General features: G+C 39.7%; 1 protein-coding gene across 1 annotated transcript; it reads right to left on the reverse strand.

Annotated features, from left to right (window-relative positions):
• Positions 1-24,211, reverse strand: LOC149286487 (phosphatidylinositol 3,4,5-trisphosphate 3-phosphatase TPTE2-like). The gene is made up of 18 exons (XM_089493994.1): positions 24,162-24,211; positions 20,991-21,065; positions 20,072-20,119; positions 15,916-16,077; positions 12,389-12,508; positions 12,042-12,141; positions 8,382-8,445; positions 7,680-7,744; positions 6,964-7,024; positions 6,676-6,757; positions 5,310-5,398; positions 4,768-4,829; positions 4,107-4,187; positions 3,858-3,963; positions 2,598-2,695; positions 2,097-2,192; positions 1,399-1,469; positions 1-100 (listed from the first exon to the last, which is right to left on the reverse strand). The coding sequence occupies exons 1-18, from the start codon at positions 24,209-24,211 to the stop codon at positions 1-3; spliced, it is 1,530 nt and encodes a 509-aa protein (XP_089350120.1).
• Between the last annotated feature and the right edge of the window lie 720 nt (positions 24,212-24,931).

A 24,931-nucleotide genomic window follows, 5' to 3' on the forward strand; every position in this document is an offset into this window, starting at 1 on the left:
TCAAGGCTCGAAGATCACTTCCGCTGCAAAGTTCTCCTTGTAGATCTTGGCAGATTTTTCTTTGTGGGGATTATCCAGCTCGTTCTTGGAGAGATAAAGTCTGCAACGGGAAACAATGTATTCACACAACATGGATGAAATACTAGCTGCATTGGATTATTGATGTAAACATTTGTACCTAGAAGAATTTATACAGACTTTTTGTTTAAGCAAATGAAAATGGAAAGGCCAATTCCCATCGCCATGGACCTACAACTTGACCTGATTATCTGAATCATCCCTTATCAAGAGATTAGGAAAAGTAATAATGAGTAATAAATAATTATGGGTGAGCACAAGAAGAATATTTTTGACATCTTATTTGGCTGCTGTGACATACTGAGGATGCCTACTCCAGGGCATTATGGATCACACCAAGCATCTTCAAAAACCTTCTTAACTAATTGTGTAGAAGAACTGTCCCCTGTACCCTCACCAAAATTTGTGACACTATAGAGTGGAGAGGAGAAATGACACCCTACAAGCCCTCTATGAAATAACATTATTCGTCCACGGCGCACTACGAACCTCATGCCAAACGGGATACTTAGTGGTTGACCTATGTTGCTGTTTGTCCTCTGCCCCGTCTTGTAGAGTGCCACAGCCAGATAAAGTTATTTGTTACTTATATATAACAGCATATGAAGTTGGGGTAGAGCGTTGCTTCCCCCTCCTCCACATTTTATTGGAAGTGAGAACTCCAACACAACCACACATCAATGGGAAAACATTTAATTCTGGTTTTATTCAGGTTTGGATGTGACTGATTTTCTTTTTTTTCCCCCAAAATATATATTTGAAATTATATCCAACCTGTGACCGAGCCTGCACTGTAAAGTGTGATAAGGAAAATCAATTTCTTGTGTACCCTTTTTGTGCCTGAAAATCATTGATCGTCAATGAGAATCTAAGTCTCACATGCTGAAAAATGCCCTGCTCCGTTAAAATAAGTGGAATGTAAATGGTTTCCAGAAGGCACGCTGACTTTGGAATGTAAACTCCCAACACAACTCAAGCTGTTTACAATTTAAATACACACACAATTTAAGCAATACATGGCCATATAGTATAAGCAGATCCCCAATAGTTCCATCTGAGATGGTAGTTATTAACTAGTATTTGTAGTATTTATCTACTGGGCGCGTGCTGGGTTACATAGTTACATAGTACATAAGGTTGAAAAAAGACTGAAGTCCATCAAGTTCAACCCTTCTACCTAACCTTCCTACTCTTGGTTTGTTGCATTTAGATAGATGGCCATTTTAGCAGCACCCCGAAAACTTGTATTTATGAGCTTATTAGGTGAATGCTTGTTTTTTTGTGTTATTTTTCTGTTCACAAATGAAGTCCAAATCTTACCTGTCATTTTCTATGAAAGACGTATTGAACCAGAAATAAAACGGACAGTTGTCATAGCCTTTTGGCAGACCCTATGAAAAATATAGACAATGTTAACATTTTCAGAATCAAAAAAAGGACAAAAAGTTTTTTGAACGCTATAATTTGCGGTACCGTACAAGTTTTAATTGGGTGAACAGCTATCACCCTTTAAAAGTTTACCCCAAACATTCTATCATAGTGGCCCTCCAAGGATGACAACCAAATGGTTTAAATAATGTTAAAACCTTAACTGGTCAAGAGATAAAGATAAAGACATTCTGGACTCAAGCGGGAATTTCAACTGTGATGTACAAGACAGGAAAGCACTATTTTCGATGTACTACACAATGTAAGCAGTATTTAACAATGTGTATCCAGAGCCTAGAATTATAACACACATTGGGCTAGGACAACAACAAGAAACTGTTTGCTTTGTATAGTTTGTGACAGCATATGTGAACAAGGAGCAGAGATAGTCTTACAATTAGTTGTATAATATATGTATTTGTGTTAAATACAGTAAATCTATAGGATGTGCAAGGTCAGTGTGCTAATAACGCACTAAACCAGACATCAACGGCATGCAACTCACATAATTCACTTTAAAGACATTTAGGCAGCTCTTAAGCAAAAAAAAGAGAGCATCTACTGTTGGTATAAATCTAAAATATACTTACAGCATTGGACTCAAATCTTATTTTGATGTCTCCAGAGATGACAGGACATCCTTTCAAACTGATTACTACAGAGTTATTCCCAGCATCAAAAAACAGCTAAAAAAAACACCAAAAAGGATAGCTTGGAAACGGGTACAAACATTGTCTTAGTGCATTTAAATCTAAATGTTGTCTGCTCCTCTAGCACCATGCCCTATACACAGGATCTTTGGTTCTGTAAAAAAAAAACCTTTAATAAACTAAAAATGTTGGTTCCGTTCACCACCAACTCCCGGTAACTCTTCCTAAGCAGTACTTTATCATGTGGGTTCATAGAATGCAGATGTTAGATCAGTTTGGAAACGGTTTAATTGGTTGTTATTCATATTATTATTATTACTTTCAAAGTACAAGTTGTTTTCCTAAAACTATTGTAAAACTAATTCTTGCTTTATAAAAAGTGTGTTCTATCAATTTATCTTTAATGTTCATAGAAGGGCACTGCCAACGTCCATCCCTTACCGTGCAGTTCTCCTGCGTCCCGCAGACACACTGGAAAACCACCTCCTTCTTCATTAATATCTGAACCTTCAGGTCGCTGCCATTGCTTTTTCCCACACCTGACGGAGAGAAATGAGCACACAGCTTAAAAGAAGAAGAAAACCAGTACTGAACCGTAATAAGAAATTATCAACAAAAATGTTTTAATGAAAAAGTATATTACTTCACTAATTTCTAAGGCATTAATACAATATTACCAAGCTTTTTCATCCCATAATTTATTAGAGTAATGTGAACTGTGCGTTCTGAAGTGGGTTAACTTTTGTACTTAGAGCTCTTATTTTTTAGAAGGGGAATAATTATTATCAAAGTCATTTTGGACTTTATCGTGATAGACTAGATACATTTCATTGTATTTTCATCTTTGCCCTCCAGGCTCGTTACAGGTTACCCCTGAGCCCTCCGGTCCCATTAAAGGGTTCCATTTCCTCTATCCATAACTTGTGTTCTCTCCAACCACTTCCACCATCACACTGTAGCCTCTGCCTAAAGCCCTCATTATAGTTCCACTGCCATCCCATTACAGATCCTATACCTACGATGTCTTTATTGTCTTGAGTGGCATAGTGTAAAGTGTCAGAATGCAAGGAGTGCACTGTAATGAGTACACTGTAAGGAGTGCACTGTAAGGAGTATACTGTAAGGAGTGCACTGTAAGGAGTGCACTGTAAGGAGTATACTGTAAGGAGTGCACTGTAAGGAGTGCACTGTAAGGAGTATACTGTAAGGAGTACACTGTAAGGAGTGCACTGTAAGGAGTATACTGTAAGGAGTGCACTGTAAGGAGTGCATTGTAAGGAGTGCACTGTAAGGAGTATACTGTAAGGAGTGCACTGTAAGGAGTGCACTGTAAGGAGTACACTGTGGTGGTCACAACAGGGATGTGGCTCAACCAACCCATCATAGCCTCTATACTGATGTCAGCTCGCACCGGGCCTGGTGCTTCTAGCTCAAAGTAATGATAGAAGCCTGACACTCCTGATGTGCGACCCACAATGCACTAGTGGTCCATCATTGTGGTGGTTCTGTGTACCCCTGGCATGAAATAAATGCCAGACCTGCAAGTATTAGCGACTAAATAGCAACTGGGACTATATATTTTAGAAACACATATTTTTATTTAATTTGTCGCTGTTATGCATTCATTTACTAACTGATTCAGTTCCTATAGACTGCTCTACTTGCAGCTTCGAGGACATTTGGTCATCACAGCGCTTTCACCTTGAATGGAGTGAATTCTGATGCTTCGGATGCTGAATTTCTTTTCTGGAGGAAGCTGCAGCTTGTATTTATTCTTCATGATTTCATAATATCCAACATACCTGCTCTGTAATATATAAGGCGCACACATATTCTTTAATAGTAGAATTTTAAAAATCAACAGAGCACTTTTATTTATTTATTTCATTTAGATGAGCACATCTATATCTATTAAGATACAATCTATACAATCTCTATTGCGCTACTTACCTGAGATGGTGTTTCCACACCTTGAAATTTGGTGCTCACAGTTGTATCTGTCCTGCGCTCTCCAAAATAATCCAGACTTTCCTTAAAGGTCAAAGGAAATTTACAAATTTACTGAGTTTTAATGAGGATAACTACATTTTCTTCTTCTATCTTTGATGGATCTTCATTTCACAATTTTTATACACCATGCAACCCTTGTCTATTTCATGAACATGGAGACATTCAATATCATACAATAGGATTATGGCAATCTTTCACAAATGAGATTTATGTTAAAGCGGAAGTATGGAATTTAATGTAAGTTCATACATTAACAATTAAATTTTAAGTACTAAAATAGTATGTTTGGAAACAATAAAATATCCATGAAAATACTGAGCTCAGTCTCAGCAGCTCTTTGTTTTTAAAGCAGATCTATCAGCGTATCTGCAGCAAACATACTGTATATACAGTATCATACATCCTAAGGAGATATGGCATGGCAAATCACAACCAAACTAAACTTCCACGCCTTCCACAAGATTGATTTTCTTATGCAAGCAGTTTGGGTCCCAGTTGTGGGGGGCACAGAATGACAGATCCACTTATCTTAAACGTTGTGTTGCATTTGTCAAAGTTAGCTATGATGGGGGCAAGAAAACTACCCATTCCCATACTGTACCTTTGCGCTCTCAAACTGGTCACAGTCAATAAGGTATGTGCAAACCATGGTGCCCGTCCGACCTACAACACAAAGAAAAGTCCCATGGATCAGCTCTCAGCACAGGATATAATAACTTTCTCTTCACCTACATGATGAAGAATCCTAATTCTATAACTGTTCTTTAAAGCACGCCATTCACACACAATATGCTGAATTAGCGTATTGAGGCATAACAAAAAGGTTAACAATTCAGCCACTTTGTAAAAGTTCTATTTACTTAAATACTGGCCATTACATCAGCCGTTTGACAATGCCTCTTTGTTTTTTAATGATTTTTGTTGCGTACTGTTGCTCCTATTGTGCATTTTAATCTTTATCCTAGATAAATGTTTGGCATACGATGCAGCCAGACTGTAGGTTGCAACCCTACCCCTGAATTCACTAATGTATGACTAGCATATGAAGGGCACTCGGTGCGTTGCTTATTTATGGGAACACAGAAATCACCGAAGGACCTAAAATCCAAGGTCTTATGACTTGTCCACCACTCTGATTCTTACCTTTACCGCCCTTACAATGAATAGCTATAACATTTTTCGGATCCTCTGCCATCCATGCACGTACACTTGCAGTGAAGGTCAGCATGTCTCTAAAAAAGTTTAATTACATTTTAATTTTAATTAGTACCGTATTTGCTCGATTATAAGACGACCCTGATTATAAGACGACCCCCCAAAATCTGAATATTAACGTAGGAAAAAAAGAAAACGCCTGAATATAAGACGACCCTAAAGGAAAAAAGTTTTACCAGTAAATATTAATTCATGTAAACTATTTTTTTAAATAAAAGCTATGATTGAGAAAAATATTTTTTTTGTTTTTATTTCCTTGTATTTTCCATCCTGTCCCCCAGTTACGCATATCCCATTCTGGCATTTAGGGGGTTAAAATGCATATTATGGGGCAGAGTGGCATATAGGGAGGTATAAGGCATTCCAGGAGGCAGAGTGGCATTAAGGGAGTTAAAAGGCATTGTATAGAGCACTCTGCCTCCAGAAATGCCTTATACCCCTATATGCCACTCTGGCATTTAGGGGGTTAAAAGGCATATTATGGGGAAGAGTGGCATATAGGGAGGTATAAGGCATTTCAGGAGGCAGAGTGCTCTATTAAATTCCCCCTTAACGCCACTCTGCCTCCTGAAATGCCTTATACCTCCCTATATGCCACTCTGCCCCATAATATGCCTTTTAACCCCCTAAGTGCCAGAGTGGCATATAGGGGTATAAGGCATTCCAGAAATGTCCTATGCCCCTATTTAACACACACACACACTCTCTCTCTCTCTCTTACCGGTGTTTCCAATTTCCTGCTGTATTGCCGGGGCAGCGGGTTGACTTCTCCTTCCGCTGCAGCCGGAAGGAGGTGGAGTTGGCAGCGGGGGTTTGTCTGCGTCCGTCGCGGATACCTTCCCCGGCTGTCAGAGATCAGAGTTCCCCGCACCGGTGCGGGGAACTCTGATCTCTGACAGTCGGGGAAGGTATGCGCGACGGACGCAGACAACCCCCGCTGCTAGCCACACCTGCTTCCGGCTGCAGCGGACGTTGTCTACGCGGATCGCGTAGACGTCAACCCGCTGCCCCTGCAATACAGCAGGAAGTACCGGTAAGTGTGTGTGGGGGGGTTTTAAATGGGGGGGGACAGGAGGATCCAGGTCCCCTGCAGCGGTGCGGGGGATCTGGATCTTAGTCTCATAATCAGACCTCTATTTGAGGTCTGATTAGAAGACGACCCTGATTAGAAGACGAGGGGTATTTTTCAGAGCATTTGCTCGTCTTATAATCGAGCAAATACGGTATTTAATTCTGTATCACCATAACATCTCAGAATAATATAGACATATCAATGTAAAAAAAAAATACTTACGCTAAAGCAGGGACATTATGATCATCAATAAAAATCCGTTCCACACGGTAGTGGAAATATTTGGGATCGTATCCATTCTCACCTAGGAGACAGAATACTGTGGTTATTATATATCCTATATATCCATACTGCCGAATATAACTCAAATAATAATAATCAGTCCATATTTATGGATAACAATATCGAAGCTGTTTATTATTGAACATAGCCTTGTTAAGGAGAAATGCAAGAATCTGTTCCGAGAAGGCTTAACCTAAATGTTATTACATACACAGTAAAAGTACTTACTGCATAAATTGTAGATCCTGTAGTGATCCTTATGTTTCATGTCTAAAAACCTTGCTACTTCCTAAAATAAGAGATAACACATTATGTACGAAATAAATTATTAAATATTATTATTATTGATAAAAGAATATCTCCTGGAGTACCAATTCAAATGCAAAAGATAGATAGATGTGGGCTTAATCAGCGCTGCAGCGCTATATAAAACAATAAATAATACTACTATAATAAATAAAATACGATAAATAAAAATAATCATCTATTTTGTGATTTTCCCCTTTTTTGTGTTATAATATCAGCACCAAGAGAGACCTGAACCTCCATGAAAGTTTTTGGATACAAGGAGAGAAATGAATATTATTCACACTAAATGTTGGACTGCCGATATAATGAGATAAAAAGAAAGTTTTTTCCGACCTTGGAGAAACAATACATTTATGCATTAAGCGTGAAAAACGTTAAACAAACATTCGGTAAAAATGGCAATAAAATTCTGGTACAAAATAACCTTGGCCAATGTAATAAGGGGACTCGTGTATCATAGAAAAGTTAAGATTGTAAACATTTTGCACAACTGGCGATGGCTTCATAAGTAGAATCCTCTAGGATTAATATCTGTATGTATCTCGGGGTAAGCAGATTTAGAAATGAATACGAGGTCTGTCTGGTAGAATTAGAAACAATGGTTTTTAGTGTGAAATGTCTGCTACACATCATACCTTGATGGGATTCCTGTAAAAGGACTGTTTCCCAGACGAGGGAAATGACATGGCAATTATACGATCTGTTCAAAGGAAAACAACATATTAATATGAGGTCATTGATAAATAATTAGGACAGAGACCTGGGCAGGACGGAGGGGAAAGATGGTGAAAATTGGGAGGAGATGGAGGATGGGAGGAAGGATTTGGGCAAAGTGGATGAAGGAAAAATGAAAGGAGGCTGTCAATGTATAGACAGATGGGGCAAAAGCAAGTGGGGCATTTTCATCTTTGTACAGCGATGCGGAATTTTTCGGCGCTTTATAAATAAAGTATAATAATAATATACATATACAATGCTTTTCCTAATCCTGGACCCTGATTGCGGCCATTTGTGCCAATGGCATACTGTCCCGTGAAAAGGCCAATGTGCCATCAAGCTAAAAAGACTCTGAAAAGCAAGGGGAACGTTTGAGGTGTTTGGGGATCTGTGAAGGGTAAGGAGTTTGAGAGAGGCGCGGTATAGAGAATGGCAGTAGGGCAACTCTAACATAATGTAAAACCTTCCACTGTAAAAATATACCGTATATTAATATAAACACATATAATTCTCTTTCAAGCTGTCTCAGAATCCTAAATATCTACTGCAATTCCCACAGATGAAAGCATATAGAACACTGAAAAATTAGTACAAATAAGGTTTGAAAATGAGCTCCGAACCGGTGACATAGGTGAGATCCAGATCAAATCCATCCTTTTGATAGCGTCTTTTGTTTTCAGAGACCTACCAAACAAAACATTGTATTATTAGATATTGTAAATGCAATTTAATAGAGATATACTAGTGTCAGGACTCGGGTGATCAGGTCGGGTAGGAGCCCATGCGCAGGGGATACTTGGGGTTCAGTATGTAACCCAGGGTGCATGATTATGCAAACAAAGACACTACCAACAAAAATCCAGGTAATGCAGTGTATTTTATGTATATAACAGAACCAGCAAATAAGGGTAATAGTCTAAGCAAGTAACCGGACGTATGGCAAAATAAAATACAGGTAATAAGTCTTTTGGCAGGGAGCCCGCTTGGAAGGGCACGACAGACAGAGAGCCCGCTTGGAAGGGCACAAAAGGCACACAGCCCGCTTGGAAGGGTACAAAAGGCACACAGCCCGCTTGGAAGGGTACAAAAGGCACACAGCCCGCTTGGAAGGGTACGAAAGGCACACAGCCCGCTTGGAAGGGTACGAAAGGCACACAGCCCGCTTGGAAGGGTACGAAAGGCACACAGCCCGCTTGGAAGGGTACGAAAGGCACACAGCCCGCTTGGAAGGACACAGTAGCAGGGAGTCCACTTGGAAGGACACAATAGCAGGGAGTTCACTTGGAAGGACACAATAGCAGGGAGTCCACTTGGAAGGACACAATAGCAGGGAGTCCACTTGGAAGGACACAAAAGCAGGGAACCAGGAACAGCACAGGTGCAGAGCCACAGCAGGAAGGTCCATAGACTTCAATACAAAGGCCCTGACTCAAGGGCAGGGCAGGTTCACAAAGGCAGGGTAATCCAGGTAACAAGGCCCAGCTGGATGTATTGACTAGGGCTTAACCCAGGTAACAAGGCACACCTGAGTTCTGAGTGCTCCAGAGGGCGGAGGGTGGCCACTAGTGGTAGCAGATGTAAATGGCACAGGTATGAAAAAGCCATGGTTCAGGCAGCAAAAAAGTGGTTCCTGACAGTACCCCCTCCCCAAGGAGCGGTCACAGAACGCGAACAGTCTAAACAAAACCTGTACAACTTTAATAAACTGAGCAGAAGGGTGTACTTAATGTGATTTCTTTTTCTTCTTCTTTTTCTTTTTCGGTAAAGCTTGTTCACAGATCTCCAGGTCTTCCTTTCGGATTATATTGCCATTAGGGGTAATAACACAATCAAAGGAGAGGTTATCTGTGGTGCAATTGTAGGTCAAAGTAGGACTGGATGCTGAAGTTGAGGAGAAGGTATGGTTCAGTGCTTTCTCTGTCCATGTACCAGGGGTCACATAGCTGCCCTGTACCCAGGGCACCACTGAGGGCAGTTCAGTATGGGAAGCATTGATGGAAGGCCCCTTCTTACCCAGAGATGGAATAGGGTCATGCATCTTTGTTACCAGTCCAGAGGAGATATTAGGGGCTATGGTAGTCTCTGGTGTATCACACTTTGCTGAGGTAGCAGTGATAGGAGTTGCAATCACGGCTGAACAGAAAGCAATAGGAAGTTTATCCATATGGGAGCAACCCACACTGCTACAGACTATAGGATCACAGACGCTGCATTCCATCACAGAACAATCATCATCAGGCTTCAGCTGGACATCCACTGGAGTTTGATAAGCATTAGGAATCACAGGGGTTGGTATATACTCCATAGGTTCACTGTCCTGGGGAATAAAGCTACTTCCCCTTTTAGGAGAGCTCTGTGCTTGTGACGTAGACTGTTCAACCGGTACAGAGGGTTTGGGAGGTTTCAGAGGACATTGGGTGATCCAGTGTCCCTTTTTGCCACAGTAAAAGCAAGATTCCTCATCACGCCTTTGTTGTAGTTCGGTTGTGGTAAGGGGTTCACGTTTCCTAGATTTCCTAGGAGATTCCTTTTTAATACTGGTAACACGCTCGTTGGATTTCTCAGGTGCTTTAGCAGGTGTAGGTGAATGGTCTTCATGAGAGTGATTGGAGTTGGAGTCCCAGATTTGCATTAATGATTTGCACAGTTCAAGCAAGCATTCTCCTATCACTTTGATGACTGAAAGTAACCCCGCAGACTCCTTGTAATGGCCTTTGTATTCTGTCAGGACTCGGGTGATCAGGTCGGGTAGGAGCCCATGCGCAGGGGATACTTGGGGTTCAGTATGTAACCCAGGGTGCATGATTATGCAAACAAAGACACTACCAACAAAAATCCAGGTAATGCAGTGTATTTTATGTATATAACAGAACCAGCAAATAAGGGTAATAGTCTAAGCAAGTAACCGGACGTATGGCAAAATAAAATACAGGTAATAAGTCTTTTGGCAGGGAGCCCGCTTGGAAGGGCACGACAGACAGAGAGCCCGCTTGGAAGGGCACAAAAGGCACACAGCCCGCTTGGAAGGGTACAAAAGGCACACAGCCCGCTTGGAAGGGTACAAAAGGCACACAGCCCGCTTGGAAGGGTACGAAAGGCACACAGCCCGCTTGGAAGGGTACGAAAGGCACACAGCCCGCTTGGAAGGGTACGAAAGGCACACAGCCCGCTTGGAAGGACACAGTAGCAGGGAGTCCACTTGGAAGGACACAGTAGCAGGGAGTCCACTTGGAAGGACACAATAGCAGGGAGTTCACTTGGAAGGACACAATAGCAGGGAGTCCACTTGGAAGGACACAAAAGCAGGGAACCAGGAACAGCACAGGTGCAGAGCCACAGCAGGAAGGTCCATAGACTTCAATACAAAGGCCCTGACTCAAGGGCAGGGCAGGTTCACAAAGGCAGGGTAATCCAGGTAACAAGGCCCAGCTGGATGTATTGACTAGGGCTTAACCCAGGTAACAAGGCACACCTGAGTTCTGAGTGCTCCAGAGGGCGGAGGGTGGCCACTAGTGGTAGCAGATGTAAATGGCACAGGTATGAAAAAGCCATGGTTCAGGCAGCAAAAAAGTGGTTCCTGACAACTAGGCACTTATGTTTAATAAACTGCAATTAAACTTTTCCGCTTCAAAAAATGCTTGATTAATATTTCAGGTGCTCTTAGAAAAAAAAAACATTATAGATGCTGTCCACAAACAGCTTCATGAAGCAAACATAGAGATGGTCCACAATAACCAGTAGAAGGCACATGTATCTAGAGGAGAGACGAGGATCATTGGATAAGCGGAGGGAAAGGATAGGAGTGTATTGGGAGATGATTGAGGAGATGTAAGTAGGGGAACCACTGTAAAGAGCACAAATATGGATGCTTGTGTACACTATTTACACAAAAAAAGATAATGCGCTACCACAAAATTAGGGAACAGAGTAGCTCCAACATCATCTGTGTGAAAGCCCCATGAAAGAATCTTCAATTAGAAGGTATAGGATGTGAAGGACATTGCATAACAAATCGTTAAGATATATGGCGTTTTGATAAAACAGAATAATAATGTATCCTGTGGCCCAGAAGTATATGATGCCCCTTTATAGACCTCTATTACAGAAGTTCAAGAAGGTTCCTTGAGAATCGGGCTGTTGTGCCACCACAAATAGCTCTGTCGTTAGAATAAAACACGATTTACAGAATATCCTTTATAAATGCCATAAAGAACTCAACAGACGAATGTTTTCTTGTTTGGTATTCATCAATAAACTGAAGGGTTTGCCGAGTGACTCACCATCCTCCGAGTAACCTTTTCCAGTTGTTTTTTCTGAGAAGCCAAGCGGAAGATTCTTACCAAGATGATTATTCTCAAAGCTCGGAATAAGTTCACCAGTCTAAATGAGAGGAAAAGCAAATCAATGAATTAACCTGTCACTTGAATTGTATATATTCAGTAAAAGATATCGGTGTCCTGACTGAAAACTCAAATCGACTGGCCAAATGAATACATGCGTTCACATAACCAGTGGTCTCAGTTAATCGATCAACTTTCTAGAACTGCAAAACTTATTTCGCTTCAGAGACAGAAAGCGGAGGTAAAGTATTAGATCATGTCTCGCCGCTTTGTGAGGCGCTATATACCTTGGGATATTTGTCGCGCCACTGAAGTCCGTGAAGGCGTATATAAGAGTGACAAGCAGCGTAACCACAACGATGGCGGCGTCAAAAATGTTTAGCTTTGAACTAAAATACTGCTGAAACCTAAAACACAGAAGACAAAACGGAGTTTAAAATAACATGACATGAGCGATCCAAGTAATCCAGGCCTTACTCAAAGAATGAATTAAATTAACAGAATCGACCAAATTTATTAGCACATGGAAACTAAAATATTACCGTATTTGCTTGATTATAAGACGAGGTTTTTTCCAGAGCAAATGCTCTGAAAAATACCCCTCGTCTTATAATCGGGGTCGTCTTATAATCAGACCTCAAATAGGTCTGACTATGAGACTAAGATCCAGATCCCCCGCAGCGATGCAGGGGACCCGGATCCTCCTGTCTCCCCCCCCCACACTTACCGGTACAAGATTCGCGTAGAGCTCTACACGCTGCCCGGACTAAGCACTGGGCAGCGTGTAGAGCTCTACACGATTCGCGTACACAACTTCCGCTGCAGCAGGGAGGAGGTGCGGTTAGCAGCAGGGGTTGTCTGCGCCCATCGCGCAGACCTTCCCTGGCTGTCAGAGATCAGAAGGTCCGGTAAGTTTGGAGGAGGGAGTGAGTGTTAAATGGGGGGCATAAGGCATTTCTGGAGGCAGAGTGCTCTGTGAAATGCCTTTTAACCCCCTTAATGCCACTGTGCTTCCAGAAATGCCTTTTAACCCTCTATATGCCCCATATCATGGGGCACAGTGGCATATAGGGGGTATAAGGCATTTCTGGGGCAGAGTGGCAAGCCAGGGGGCAGATGTGCATAACTGGGGGGGGGGGCAGGTTGAAAAAAAAGGAAATAAAAACAAAATATTTTTCTCAATCATAGGTTTCATTAAAAATTGTTGACATAGTTTACATGAATTAACATTTACTGGTAAAACTTTTTTTCCTATAGGGTCATCTTATGTTCAGGCTTTTTCTTTTTTTCATAAATTAATATTCAGATTTGGGGGGTCGTCTTATAATCAGGGTCGTCTTATAATCGAGCAAACGCGGTTAGAAAAATAAGAATATACAGTATAGTGCGCCGTATCAGCCAGTAGCTATCCTATATTATTTAAAATATTTTAACTTGTTCAGAGCCCTGAATCTTACACCCGTCTTATAAACTTAAACTATAAAATTGCTGCTAAAAATAACAGAGAGGGTAGATGAGATAAAGTCCTTTTTGTGCCTTAGCTCATCGTATGACCCGGTGAAGGCCGGTGGCCAACAGAACCAAAAACAGTCTTTAGCCACCACCTCTAGACCGCTGAGCCCATGAGCCAAGCACATATTCTCAAATATTACATTTTATTTACACTCATGAGTGTAAATGAAAACAACATGACAATTGCCGATAACATTAATACACTTTGCAGCATACCGGTTCAAGAAGGAGAAGTAGGCCCTGCTCTGGTGAGCTTACAGTCAATTATGAGGTTGAAGAGGACTAAGACAGAAGGTGAACGACTGCTTGGGTAAGGATGATTCAATTGTAGAGAGGGCCGCGTGGAGAGGCCAGTGGTGTCGAGTGGGGACGAAAGATGGATTATTTCAGATTGCAGGTTGTGGGTATATTGTATGCTTCTCTAAACTAATTATGGTAGAAAACGTAGGGTGAGACGTACAGGTTGGAGAGGTTTGAGAAATCGATTAGATTTGCCAGTTTCATCTAAACTAAATCTTGACTAACCTGAGGGCTTTTATATTAAAGAAAATCATTCAAGTTATACGTAGTATTAATGAATGTATCATCTACACGGCAGTAAATGTGACACATCACCTTTACCCTTGTATCAGCTTTATTTAGTATTTTAAGGCAAATATATCAGGTGATAATCCAAATTGTAAGTGACACGTGAGAATGGAAGGAAAAGCCCGATTCAGACATTCGAGCTGTCATCGCGTGAAAGGGGAAATGGAAACAGTTACTCTATCTGTTGATCATTTCTAAATTATTCAGAATGAGGTTTTTTTTACTGCCATTTTCCTGCATTTACACTACTATTCGTGGTCCTCCTTCTAAGTTGCCACTCGCCACATTTCATTTCTTGCATGTTTATTTCTTACTGAATTTATGTAAATTACCTGGTTCTAGAACTGTTTTTATTTTTCTTTCTATATACAATCAGATTATGAAATATACATGTGCTAAGCGAAAAGGCTGAGTTGTTCAATAATAAAAATAATAAAAAAACATTGGGATATTTTGAAGAAAATAACATTAACATTATGCTAGGTTATAATGGAAACGTGAGTATATATGTAGAGGCTGTATTTGCATCTTGTATCAAGGGGATCTGGACACATTTAATGCCTTAATTGAACTTAATTGTCCAAGTACTTCGTCCATAATTGGCCGCCCCAAAGGATGTGTTATCAATAATGCCATGGCTCTCTTCTATGAATACTAAGCAACAGTTGGCTGCAGTGAATTATGATAAAACCTTTTGAAGAGCTTTAATCACAAATAAAAATTCTTCCTCCATACACCAGGAATACTGAGAAAACCTACAGATTTTGTATTTACTCCTGCGTGGACACAGTTCCATAGCATGATGTCCGCACTATATTATTAATGTATGTAGTGATGTTTAATTCAGAATGTTTCTCCCATGTAGCACTCAATTAAGCATTTTACTGTCAGTTTACTATATAATGTTATGTACAACTGGATGCATTTTATGTAATTAACATATGTTGCGGTCTAGAACTCCTGATTTCACGGTAGTTGAATTTTTCCTACATTTTCTGTAACTTGTATTAATTTTAATGAAAACTGGGGAGTAACAGACTGAAAAATCTATTTCTGTTTTTGCTTCTATCATTGCCTTTAACATATACCAGTAAATGACAGAAAGCGAATGGTATGAATGGTAACTGGTCAGGTTAGTGTCTATGCCCAAGATTCCGGCAGTCTGGTGGCTGAGAGTAGTCAGTGTGGCAACAAGTGGTCAGCATGAGTGTGGTTAAATATGGTCAGTGTTTTGTATCCAAAAAAATATCTGTTGTATAACATTTTTGATACTTATGAGACTGCAAAGCACTGTAACTTTAACATTTCATGTATGTTTATTTTAAAATAATATGAAAACATGTTAAAAATGTAAATTAATATATTAAATGATTTTCCTCCTAGCTGTGGACTTCTATTGTAAAACTCAATAGAAGCAAAGCCATGAAGTGTACTAATGCTGTAATTGGTGGCATTAAGGAACAAAGTGCAGTTCACATAATTATCGAGGAAGCAAGCAGGAAAAAACAAATTAAAAAATATATATAATTTCATGCTATTCTATATCAAACAAACTGAGTGTCTTCCTTTTGTTGCATTTTCTTCATTTGTAAAGCAGATGCAGTTACTAATGAAAATAAACTGCCAGATGTGCAGTATTTAATAATTACGCTTGATCATTAAAAAATAATTATTGGGCAATATCCAGGTACCAAAGGATATATTGATCCCTTACCCTTCCACGAATATGTGTAGAAGAACGTCAAGGAGAAAGAAGAACGATATGGCTAACGAGATGCCCGATATGGTAGCGCTGGTTTGTGCACTTTTCTCAGTGACAGAAAGATCCACAATAACAAAGACAAAATCCACAATGATGAGAATGACACCAAAAACCCTGAAATATAAACAATACAGAGTTAACTAAGATTACACACAAAACACACAGTTATATATACACATTTTGGCATATGGTGAACAGATTTTCCTTTTAACCTGAAAAGAATGGGCTTATAGTCAGCTGAGCATCATAGGAGTTGCAGTTCCACGACTAGAGAGCTATGTCTTGGTTACCCCTTACTTCAGCTCAATGCAATATTTTACATAAACTTGATATATAAGCCAGAGAGTATTTCATGACATTAATATCTAGTAAACGGATATTGATATGAATTTAACATTTCTTAAAATGAACAATTTTCTCAGCCACAAGCTGGGAAACTCCAAATCCTCCCAGTGCCAGTCTGGCAGTTTATGCGTAGTTCAGGGAGGTTTACGAAATCGTCCATTAAAATGATATATATGACGTACACAAAATTATACAAGTGGGTTCCACCAATGTGTAAACAGAGACGTCGCTTGGTGCAGATAAAACAGGACAGGTATTCCAAACAGTCTATTTCTAGCTATCAGACTGCCCTGAACCTGAAGACACCTGACCTTGCATAGTTATTATTCCGTTTCACATAACCTGAAATAATCAGAAATGTGATCTCATAATAGTTTCTCAAACTAACATAAACATGCAACTAATGAGATAAGTGGATGTTCTAACAGTTTCCAGCAGTTATATATTTTCACTCAACAGGGGTTGTGCATAAAAGAGAGATTCTGATGTATGGTTTGGAAAACGGCTTTCAACCAATGGAGTGGTCCCGTCAGCAGGAAGACCCCCTTCAACAAAACCCATACCCCCATCAGGGCTAACCCTAGGGTTTCTAATGGCCCCGGCATACATGTGTCAGGTGCCCCTCTCTACATGCACTTGCTTACAAACACAGGCAAGTCACCTGTATGTTGGGACCAAGCATTGTATGCTAGGAGTTTTTAAAGGAACAGGTAAATTAGAAAGTGATTCATAGATATTCTAAAAGTGATTCATAGATATTCTAAAAGTGATTCATAGATATTCCCTGTATTTTAACATTCAATACATTTCAAATAGAAAAGCATTTACACAATTTTGTGGTACTGTACATGTTAGCAAATTTGTATGTTACAGCAAATTAGTATGTTGACACTACAACTCCAACAATGTGGCCAAAGATATTTGTGCGGGGGCAATAAGGACAGAGGGGGCTGACGCAGGCACAGTATCTGGGAGGGCTTGCTCCTTGCACCCCACCTATAGTGAAGCTGCATATCTGCTGCCATGCATCGTCTCATCTAAAGACTCGTCTAGCTGTAATAGGGAAACCCTTTGTGGATTCCTGTAAACAGGTGGACAGCATGGCTTATCGAATATTATTTTCTTATTAAAGAGGTCCTAAAGATGTTTTGGTCTGTGTGCCAAAAATTGTGTCCTGCAACGTCATCATCTATGTGAGCAACACCATTAAAGGTGACACTTGACCCTTCAAACCAGAAAAAGACTTTTACGGAGCCGATGAGTATCGGGTTCTCTGCTTGTTCACCTACGACAGGGCTCATTAAGATCTGAGATGGCCAAAAAACTTTCTTAGCAAAGAAGAAACCGGCATCCTTCAATCTCATCCCCTGACAAGTTGTCTCTAAAATGAAGTGCTTTGTCAGCTTGGCATGATCTGATGTAGTTCACTGGGGCCAAGTGTAGCAATGACCTTCAAATGGATGTCCTCTTTAGGTGTGTAAGACGCAGCACACGAAGATGAAAACAAAATAAATTCCGGGCAACTCTGAACTACTCACGGCATGTTACAGCCTTAGAATTCTTATCTGATTAGGCATTAGGAAACAGAAAAGTCTTCTAGTAACACGCAAGAAACAGTCGGCCATTCAATTGTTGACAGGACAAATAAACACCTATTCAACAAATCCAAAATGGTCCAGTATTATTTATAGCAGGAAGGCCCAGTTAAAACTGGCTGCTCCATCCAAAGTATCTTGAGCCATCAGTTTAATAGGAACCCAGCTCTTTGTCAGAATGGAAGCCAAAGTCACTGCCATTGGCGATTCTAAAAAAGAATGCAGAAGAACTTTGTAGTTGTGTCCTCAAACACAACAGACGAGCGTCTTGAAATGTTTTTTCCCAGTGCCCGTAGGGCGTTGAAGGTGTGGGCGCCTGAAGGCAGAGTAAAAATCATGCAAAAGAAGAAACTCTATTTTGGGTAGACAGTTTTTGTCAAATCAAAACAAACTCATGGTAAAGATGAATGTTATTTGATGACCGTCGCATATTCTTTTTGTTGACAAGTTATTATTTTAAACTGGATTGTTATTGTTATTACCGCCAGCTGTCAATTTTTCTTCAAAAATGTGTTGTTTTTTTTCTTAGAAATAAGAAAGGAATTTTAACCTTGAGATAAACTGTAGATCAAGCTCAGACCTTTTGAAGGCATAAGAATTGGGACAAATAAGCAAGATTTGGTAACATTAATACGAATGCATTATCCCTCAGAAGGTGGGTTCAAAACCCACCGTTATTAGTTTAAGCAACTGGCACACTTCTACGTTAGTCGCACTCACACCGAAACACTCATTGCCAAGAGTGGTGGGGTTTGGTAGGGAGGTAACTGCAGGATCCGTTAGTTAATGTGCTTTATTTTGAATATTATTATATATTATTAATATTATATTTATTATTAATATTATTATATACACATTTTTTTTTACCTTATTTTTATTCAAACTTTTTCTTTTAATTTGTGTGTGTGTGTGGGGGGGGGGGGGTTAACTGTTGAAGCAATGAGCACATTTTGTGCCATCAGTCTAATATTAATAAATCAGTCCGGACACATCAGGCAATTTTTTTTTAGTGAACCAGCCCAAAAGAGGATAAATAAATGGACGGCTTTTACAATAGTGATTGAGTCCTCTTGACCGTACAAAAAAAGCTTTCAATGGCTATTGTGAAGAAAGGAAAAGGAAAAAACAATGGAGCGCTGTCACTTTAATAATAAAAATGGAGCTACTATAATAATAAAAATGTATACTTATGTGCAGTCAGTTGGAGTATATATGGAGTGCTTTTCTACTCAATTCGAGTTAATCTCTTGACCAGACTCACACAAGAGAGAAACAAAACATAAACACCATAGTGTGTTCCATATAATCTAAATAATCTATATTGCTGTCCCCAATAAGTACTTTTAATAGATTATCACTGCTCATATATCTAATCCTGATGGGTTTCTTAAGATTCTTCTGATATATTATCCCAAAAGGACTCTGAGGGATTCAATCCACTTTGGTGCTCAAAGGGTAAAAAGAAACACCATATAGTCTTAATATACGTTGGCCCAAAAAGACTACATCTAATGCATTTTCTATGCTCAGAATGCAGTGTATGTATATATCTTTTATATGCTTATTGGATTTTACACTTTATGTTTACATCACCACATATTCGCACTCCTCCAAACACGCACCGGGCCCGCATTCCAATGTATTTATTTTGTTTTGTTTTAATCAAATTTAAGAGGTTTTTTTGTGAAATTACATTTGAGAGTTTGGTGCTTTTTTTTTAATGTAGTGCCTTTGCATGTTCTATCGATCACTTATCTATTGTACATTGAATCAAACTGTCAATAAAGTACAGATGCTTGTCAACGGTAAACATTTAAAATGTCTTTCCTTGGTGGATGAGATCCAGATTAAATATTTACGGTAAATGGGATTACGTGCTGAAAGATAACATGAAAAACTTCCCGAAACTCTTCATTCTGTGGCAAAATGCTTATGAGCCTTAAAAGTCATACAGCTCGTTTTCTACATATGAGAGATGGATCAGAACCTATGAAGAACCATATGATGCATCTGGGAGACAAAAAACATACAACGCTAGTTTACAATCATAAGCGGCCATGATAAGGCCTGATTAATGTTCCTTTGCCAAATAATATTTGTTCTTCATGTTTGCGATAAATATGTTACAGCGTGTAAAAATGAACACAAGAAATGGATATGAAACCTACCTGAATCCAAAAGACATCACAAACGGAGCCATTTTTTTCTTTAACATGCTGTAAGAATAACGAGACAGTCATTGATAGAATACTTCTTTTTTTTAAGATAAGAAATAAATAGGAAGCACATGGTGGTGAAATGTGCAGGACACGGTTCAGCAAAGGACAATATATAATATCACTTTGGTTTCAGAAGGAATATGTAAGAAGAATTTACTTTATGCGGTACTTTCAAAATGATCATTACCCAAAATCCACTAAATTACCATATTTACAGCGGAAGTCATTTAACCATTTCTTTAAAGCTACATAATCACACTACATACGGCTTTATAGTAGATTGTAAGCTCCCTGGCACTGCCAGCAGTATGGTTAATTTATAATATTAAGCCTGAGGGACCCACAATCTATTCTATGCAATTTAAGACAATTACTGATTTTGTTTTCCTTTCTAAACCCGGTGGCAAAAGAGGCTGCTACACGTCTGAATAAGGTTTTGCCTCAATAGCTGCCATTTAGCCCCTTTTGAACAATTTAAACAGCACAATTTGATGTATATATATATCAGAATGTACTGAAAAGTGTCCAATCCTTATTCATTGTACATTACAATCGGCAGCCAATAACTGCTTAAGGTATCCTGTGCTAATAATAAATGGTGGGGAGGAATAAATGACAACAGGTTTTCCAGTTGATGCACAAGAATATATGTGAATGAATAAATTCTATGATGCAGAAAGTATCACATTGTAACCGACAGGTTTCTATAAATAGGGTCATATAAATGAGTGGAATGTTCTGATGTATTATGTGTTCCAAGTCGTTGACCATGACCTAAGAACAAGCAAGTGTACATAGTGAGCACTTCACGTCCCAGTGTCCACGTTAAAAGCACCCATTGTGTTTGACACAAACACACATCGCTTACCTGGTCCTTGTCCCCGGCTCCTGTGCTTCATTTTTCCCATCATCAATCTGTATTTTCTCCTCTGTCTTAGTAAACCTATTTAAATAGACAAATACCCCATCAGCGATATCCTATAGAGCAATACTCAACACCATCCAAGGCAAAGATTATGTTCATTGCATCAGTTTAGTGATGCTTGTTTGTTCATCATAGGATAGAAAAGCTAGTCTTTCATCTGGATTGATCTGGACGTTGGATTAAATAATTACGGTGACGATGTTTAACCATGTGAAGTAACTGTGTTAAATCAAATAATCTGCATGTGCATTGGAGTTGTAATACAATTCAACCCTACAGGGCTGGTCCCTAACCAAACAGCCCCCCAGGCAAGAAGGATCTATGTCGCCCCCCCCATATGTTTTATATGAAAATAATTTATCAATAATTTATTTTGCTGTACAACTCAGCCTTGGCAAAACGTAGGTACCAGGTCACCATGGCGAATAGGAATAGCGTCCCGGCCCCTAGGGATTCAGGCATTAGCTCCCGGCCCCTCGGTTCAATGGTTGGCTCCTTGATATGGATTTTGTTTGCCCAAACCCTGTTTTAAGTGGCAGAAACACTGCCAAGGCAACGTTCTGCTAAATATATTCTCAATCTCACTTAATCCTGAGATCACAGCCACACTTGGAATTTGGAACAATACAACATATCTGTCAATCGCGGTTAACCCATCGCGGCAAAACAAATAACGCCTTGTCTGTCTCTTATCACAAAGCAAAGACAATTTATTTACTATTGGTTATTATCCATGCATTGCGAAACGTCATTAGTAACTCGCGCTCTAAGGACAGGCCTTCCGTAAATACTACCTGCATGTCACAATACAGAGGTTTCATCTGTTTTATAAACATTTTTGGTTTCTTGGAGAAAATCAATCGAATTGTCAAACCATGTTACTATGTTACTTGTTACCATGTGAGTGTGTAGGAGGAGCTTGAGGCCCCCACCGTTAGTCTCACAGGGGGGCTGGCAATATTTGTTATGCAGCTGTGTGCTGGAGACCATTTATTTTAAACAGTAACACCCATGTTGGGTATCAACATAGTTCACAATATTTATTTTTTTACATACATCACATTCCCTTTCCTTTTACAAATGTGACGTCGCTCACACTCCTTAAACTGCATTCCTTATACTACAGAGTGTTCAGAATAGCTGGATTTGAAAAAGAATCCATAATACTGTGCTGAAAGTATTTTTATATATACATAACCAAAAAAGTGGGAACTAATACAGAAGTAGAGAATTTTTCAGAGAGTTGTCCTCGAGAAGGTACAAGGTGCTCCTCAGGATGATACCCTGGATATTACCGAGAGGCCCAGGGGACTTCTAAAGTTCCAAAAATTTTAAAAAGTTTGATAAATTCATAATATTATAAGTTTAATCACTATTGAATGTAGATGAAGTGATTTAGAAATAACTAAAAATACCCATAACATCTTTCTAATGAGAACTATCATTAGTCAATTACTCAATAATGAGACCTTTGCATTAACAACCACCCTGTGGCTTTTTACTCCACATGGTATTCCAATGGCGTCACCCTCCCTGCCTTATCCTTACACAATCTGATTATATACCAGGCTGCTAAAAAGTCAGGCCCGGATTCTTAATCCTCAAAACAGTGCACCAGACAGCAACACAAGTCATTGGTCCTCCAGGAGCAGGAATCCCCTAATTAATCTCTATTGGGAGAGAAAGAAACCTAAACACAAAAGGTTTGTTGGAGGAGCTGAAATGTATGGAGAACATTTTGCGTCACCTCGTATTATTTCCATGAAACTCTTCAGTGACGTGCTTTAGGGTCTATTTACAGATACTCAGGTGATGTTTAGCTCAACGCCATTCCAACTTTTCTCCGGCCCAACTCAACTGAGTCGGAGGAAACGGAGAAAGTTTTCTATTCATTATAACCAGATCCAGTGCCAATTCGAAACACCTCAACATGACTCAGCCCGACATGAACGTCAACTCAGTTGTTAAGTAAGATTTTCACACAAAGTCGAAGGGCTCCAACCTGACAGACCTTGACTCCTTAGATACAGATGCGTTGACCTAGAACTCCTCAAACTCTGAATAGCACATTTTAGTGGGGAGCCCCTTCCATCCAGGACAGAAGCAGAAGGGAGGGAAAGAGGGACAAAAAGGCTCCTTGCCTCTCCCAAGGGTAGATTTCCAATTGAAATCCCCATGGCAACAGGCAGGAGGTTTAATTACCACTCCACCATTAACAGTGTAATAAGGGGAGGAGAAAGTATCAAGGGAAGAATGAAAAAAAAACGAAAGAATGAAAGACAATGTTATTAAAGGAAAAAGGCAGGAAAGTTAGGAAAAGGGCAAATGAGACCAATGTATAGGAGGAATAGGCATAGTAAAGGGTACGGATGCTGAATAATATTCAGAGTGGAATAAAGGGGGGCTAAGTCAGAGAGATGGCAGGTGAACGTAAGAATAGAGCAGGACAGAATGGAAAAGGATCACTAGAATACGCCAAAGGGGAGAAGGGCACCAAGTACTTGAATAATCCCTGCTCAGGTATTGAGAGAATCATATACATCTCAAGGAGAAACATCCATTTCTTGATATGACAGTCAAGTACCACCAATAAAAACTCTAACCCCCTATAAATTTTTGGCTCTCATTGTCATGACCCCATTTTATTTCATTTAATTTAATGTAAATATACAGTACTTGTAACAAGGCAGTGATATAATCTTTTCTGAATAAATACCATATTGGCCTGAATACAGGCCACCAACTGACTGTGAATCACAACCTCAGATTTGGATGCCAGAAAAGTTCCATTCATAGCTTGTACATAACAATTATATTTGATAACTCTTAGGAAAAGGTGATGGTATCATTAAGGTCAATTTACTAATTACACTGATAACCTGGAGCCATAATATCTGCTGTAATTGTCTCTAAGAAGCTCTACAAATACATACTTTACTGGCGCACAATGATTCACCATTTAGAGAATTTCTATTGGCGATTACTAAACGAGAAGACAGAAAAATATTACTTTCTCTGTTAATAAGTCACCCGAGTTTCTTAATACACGGTTTCGACCATCACATATTAATACTTAGCGCAGAATGCGGACTAATCATTATTTCCATAACTCACCCATTAACTGCCGAGGTGTCCGGGCCGGATTCAAACCTTACCGATGACATCTTAGCTGCCTTTAAATGTCTGGATCTAAATAAAAAATAAAAAAGATTATTTTCAGACAACTAGGAATGATTAGCTGAGTAGATCTTAAAGCCGCATAACAAACCTGCACTTCAAAGACATAATAAGTGAATAAAATGATAAAAGTATACATTATCCTAGATGAGCTCAGATAATAGAATCCATTGTGCTGTAGCCCAGATCACCAAGGACCTTCACAACCCTCAGCTCTTGCCGACATTGCTGGCTTCTCGACTTCATTAACAATATTGTTGTTGACTCCAAACTTTTTCCCAACCATCACAAGATTAGATGTAACGACTCGCTGATAGTGATGGCCCAACAGTCCTTACCATAACCATTATTTGCCCGCTGGTAAAGTGGGGGTTTCAACTCCAATATACCAGCGAGGAAACCACGCGTTATGACCTTTCCAAGGTTTGCCCACTTTATCTTAATATAATCTCACTCGGAATTCTTAAATAATCTGTTTTTAACCCCTTCTTTTCTTCTCACACTCACTACCTTTTTGCGACTATTATGACTATTATGACTTGAACTGCCTCCTTATAAGAAACCCATCTCTGTAGCTGTGTTTAGCAACTGCGAACCCCCCCACCCTAGCTGTTGGGCGACAACACCCATTACCCTCAGACAGGCTTTGGGTAAGGAGAAGATAAGCCAGCCAGTGACCAAAGGCACTGTGATTACATAGAAATGTA

The sequence above is a fragment of the Sceloporus occidentalis genome, unplaced genomic scaffold (genome assembly GCF_023333645.1).
Source record: "Sceloporus occidentalis isolate IW3139 unplaced genomic scaffold, rSceOcc1.0.p SCAF_68, whole genome shotgun sequence".
Lineage (NCBI taxonomy): Eukaryota > Metazoa > Chordata > Lepidosauria > Squamata > Phrynosomatidae > Sceloporus > Sceloporus occidentalis.